This window comes from Battus philenor, unplaced genomic scaffold (assembly GCF_028537555.1).
Source record: "Battus philenor isolate CCGP_79_NKW_IND1 unplaced genomic scaffold, ilBatPhil1.0.hap1 SCAF_21, whole genome shotgun sequence".
Lineage (NCBI taxonomy): Eukaryota > Metazoa > Arthropoda > Insecta > Lepidoptera > Papilionidae > Battus > Battus philenor.
In genome coordinates this window covers 4,715,368-4,719,930 of record NW_027181684.1, presented here as the reverse complement: position 1 = coordinate 4,719,930, position 4,563 = coordinate 4,715,368, and the positions used below count along the sequence as shown (strand labels likewise).

Here is a 4,563-nt window from a genome sequence, read left to right as displayed (position 1 = left end):
CACCTAATGTGAAAGCTGTCGAGCTCTTGAGCCATTCAAGAAAACGCTCTATGGAATCATCCTCATCATTTTAGTCGTTGGACTTCCACTACCGGACTGCCTGTCCCTTAGGCCGCGTTCTCCACTAGCCACCACAACCTAAAGGTCCCACCGGCCATCTGTTCTGCACATTTTGAGCTCGTCCATTATATATTACACTCGTTTCCAATTCGATCTTGTAGAGAAATCCCTAATGTAGTCCTCTTCATGGATCAAGCCAGAAGCAAGAGACCATGTTTTTGTGCACACGTTGATTATTGAGTTTTTCCATGTAGCGATTGGAATAAACGGCTATGAGGTAACTTCAGTTTGTGATGACTTCCACATGTTAAAGAATCCGGTTCAAAGGATGTATTAAAACGTTGAACCGGCTCGATCGACAGCTATAGTCAGGTGCTACCACCTCAGTAAGCGTTAGTGCTAGGAGAAAAAGTGTATTTACTTTTACTTTTACACATTTGCCTAATTGTTATCTCTGCACCACTGTAATTTGGCAGGTGGAGAATATTTATAAGATATTAAGTCGGCCATTCCATCTAGTGTAAAAGGAGCAAAATAAATAAAGATGGTGGGTCAATTAACATGGTAGATAGGATTAAACAATACAATAATTTTATTACATAATTATTTACACTGATCACACGATATGTACATACACACTATTCTTTCCCCTGATCAGCTAATGGCAGGCTACAGGGACATGATTTAAAATCAATTTTTCGCCTATTTTGTGATTTTCGTCACTAAATTATGATTTATTTCACACTACTGCAACACACAAATTACGTTTGCAGGAATATTTTTAATAATTATTAATGTGTATTTTGTCATATCCTGTTTTATTGTCGTGTCTTTTTGTATGTGTCATGCATGTCATGTGAAATAAATGTTTATCTAAACAAATAAGTTTCTAAAAAGACTCTAGTAATTCTTTTTCCAATGACGGGAAAGACGTGGCAGAATCTTATTTATGCTCATCGTCTAAAATAAAAAGTGGTAGCGATGGGGGACTGAGACTTGAATGCGTAGGTCGCTGGTTTGATTACCAGAATAGAATCTTTTTTGCATTAATTGTTCAGAATTACCTCTGCTCACAAAAAAATTTCCAAGGATGGACAGCAGCGTCCTCTTCGTACCATAATACTACACTATGATCGTCAACCCTTGTTAGACAAAAGTGGCGATTATATTTCCCCCATAGATACCTTAGGGGGAAGCGTAAGCTTTGCAGTGGGTATCTATTGGCTAAAACTACGATCTAATATGAACTTTCTCTGTCGCAAATTCCTAAAATTTTAGTTCATAAATTTTTAACAAAAGAAAGCTAAAATTCAGCATCTTCATTTTTTACTCATATTATTTCACCAGCTTCAATAAATAAAAAAGGATTAGCACACAGTGTAAATAAACGAAGCGGTTTAAGTTTCTACTTAGGCTGTGGTTACATTTTGACGTATAGTTTTACTGTCATATACCAGGCTAGAAAAAAAAAACGAATCACTTTTCATTTAGTGTATTTATTTTTCCATCTACACTATTATAAATTTAAATAATATCTTTAATTATTTAGTTTTAGATTAGTAATTTTTAAATTTGAATATAAATAATTAATTTTAACAACATATTATAACAAGATTTCTACAATTTTTTTTATTATTTTTATACATTTTATTACTATGTAAGATTTGAGAAATTTAATTACTATACAAACCTATATCTAACCTAAATCTTAGTGACTAGATAGTGAAAGTCTAAATATAATACTACTGATACATGGATACTCTATTGCGAGTGTAAAGCATAACATATGTTTTATTTATTCAATTATATCTTCATCTAAATCTGAAGATTCATCTTTAGTTTCTTCATTACTATTTGACTTCTGATCTTTTTGACTTTGCACATCGTATAATCTTTCATATAGAACCTTTAAATTTCTCATAATATGAGAAGTGCCATTGGTCCCACCTACTGATTTCTGATCAAAATATTTATTTGCTGAATCGTTTTGATTACGAATTGGAACGGAAAACGCAGAGACATGACGAGGTCTTTGTCCGAAGTCTCTACCAAGTCGTTTATCCGCAATGGTATCATCAGTACGAACTTCTTGTGGTATGCTTGTCTCCATACCTTCAGCTGCTCTTTTCCTGTCGTAAATGTGACCGGAGACACGGAGATCGATAAAGAAATTTAAAGGATCGACTCCGAATTGCGGATTGTATAGTGGCGGATACCACATCGGTGGTGGTGGAGGTAAAATAAGATTTGGCGGAGGCACCGATTCTTGATTCCTTACGCATGGTGATGGTTTAGGCAGTTCTTCAGTTCCGACGTCAACAAACGTGGACTGTCTTCCAGGTGGTCCGGGACTGCCGCTGGACTTCGCCTGCTCTGTTTTTGGAGAAAGCGTGATTGGAGATGCACCACGTAGTCTTGGTTGCTTGTCTACAGTCAGCTCTAGCGGTACTTCGGGTCTGTGTTCAGGCTCCTTCTTCTCTTCCTCTTGTTTAGCCCAATCACGTCGCCATTCGGTTTCGTTTTCAGCGAAGTATTTTTGTGAGCGGCGTTTAAAGCGTCGATGGTACTGCGGTGGCCGACAGCCATGTCTGGCATTAACAAAAGACCTAAGCATTTCGCTGAAGAAGAATGCGTGGGGTTGAAGAGGTAAAGCGCTGTAAAGATATGGTGGCGTTGCTGCTAGAAGTCGTGACACTAGTTCGGTGTTCCTCAACTCTCTTACATGAGTTTTCGCCGAATTCTCCGCGGGTTTTTCCTCTTGAATGGAACTCATTTTCTGTAAAAAAAAAAAAAAATTTTTATTTCGTTCCTATCTTTATTATTTGAGTATCATCAGCGCTCGACGGGAAGGAGATGCATTTCATTGAGAGTGCATTCACTATAACAGGGGTGGCACGTGATGTCTTTTATACAACGAGATTAGAATCGTAAGCGATAACGTTCCTGTCACAGTCTATTTTATACAAGCAATGGTATAATATTTTAAACCAAAATATAGTAAAATAAATATACATGTACTGGTAAATTACTTACTATATTTTTATTAATAGTTTTGTATAATACACATGTAATATTTTCATCGGTTTATTTAATTTAAAATTATCTAAATATTATAATCTAAATGTTGATTTATATTCATTATGTTTAGCTATGAATATAAGTGAATGTTAGGACCAATAAACAGTTACATGACGAGGAAAATATTATATGATTTATAATAGATTTTGTTAATAATACGTACATACATTTGTTTTTTTAATAATTTTACTCTTTAATATTTCATTGTTAGTACCATCCAAAACAGTGGTAGGCCAGATGTATTGGACTGAGACTTGCGATCATAGTTCGTAAGTTCAATTACTGGGATACAATCTAATATAGTTCACACTTTATGCATAAACTTTATGGGATTGCCGTTGTTCACAAACAAGATTCAAGAGGATGTGCAGCAGAGTTCTCTTCGTACCATAATACCACATTGATCGTCAACCCTCCTGCCAAGCGAAGCGATTGTGGTATTTCTTTCCATAGATATTTTTTGGGGAGGCCTATGCATTGTACTGAACCTCTTTGGGCTGAAACGACGACGACAAAACCAATTTATTCAATAAATTTTAAAAAAGAATTGTTATGTTTTTACATACTTGCCAGTATGTTTTCTTAGTAACATTACCATGTAAAAATACAACATGAGATTGTTTCTATAAATGTATATAAATATATTGTGCATATTTATTATTTATGAACTACCAAGTAATACGTTATAAAAGGCATCTGATTTGTCGCAGCAATGACATCGAAATCGTGCGGTATAAATTCACTCCGAGCTTGCACTTAGGCTGAAATAGTCGGTCGGTGATTATAGCAAGCTCTCTGCCGCGAACAATGCCGTTCCGTTATACCTATATCTGTTCGTTTGTATAACCACACGATGAGATCGAGATTTGAATGGACAGGAAATGAAAAAAAAATGAATATGTCATTAATAACTGCGTGTAAATCTATATATACGCTAAAAAATTTTCAGCCATGCATTTTTAAAATATAAATGTTATTTAAAAATAATATAGGTTTTACTAAAAATAGAAGTAACATTTCTAGAGAAAAAAACTCAAACACAACGATCAGAAAGATTTTTTAAAAAAGAAAGTTAAAATATCAAATATAAATACCATTAAAATTAATCAATTTTATAAGAATTTAGCTAAATAGTAACAAATTCGATTTCATAAATATTTTATTAAAATGATATCATCATTTTGAAAGTAAAACTCCCGGTCTGTGTTGAACATTGGCGAAGCCCTAATAAATTTCCAATAGGAACGGTAGCCAGCGGCCTGCATCTATTGTCTATATATCTATATATGTGAGTATAAGAGTTTTCTTAATATACACTAACTCGTGATATCTCTGGAACTGTATTGCTTAAAAACTTGCCATTTCGTAAAAATATTTTATTTATCAAGAAAGTATCAATTAAGAAAGGATTTTAAGAAATTTCAG

At 34.3% G+C, this 4,563-nt stretch overlaps 1 protein-coding gene across 1 annotated transcript; it reads right to left on the bottom strand.

Annotated features, from left to right (window-relative positions):
• Nucleotides 1-1,855: 1,855 nt before the first annotated feature.
• LOC137923423 (uncharacterized) lies at nucleotides 1,856-2,833 on the bottom strand. Its single transcript, XM_068766674.1, has one exon. It carries the CDS (start codon nucleotides 2,831-2,833, stop codon nucleotides 1,856-1,858), a length of 978 nt encoding a protein of 325 aa, XP_068622775.1.
• Between the last annotated feature and the right edge of the window lie 1,730 nt (nucleotides 2,834-4,563).

What these genes read in the sequence shown, in the direction of transcription:
- LOC137923423 (XM_068766674.1), bottom strand. Translation starts at nt 2,833, where the DNA reads ATGAGTTCCATTCAAGAGGAAAAACCCGCGGAGAATTCGGCGAAAACT.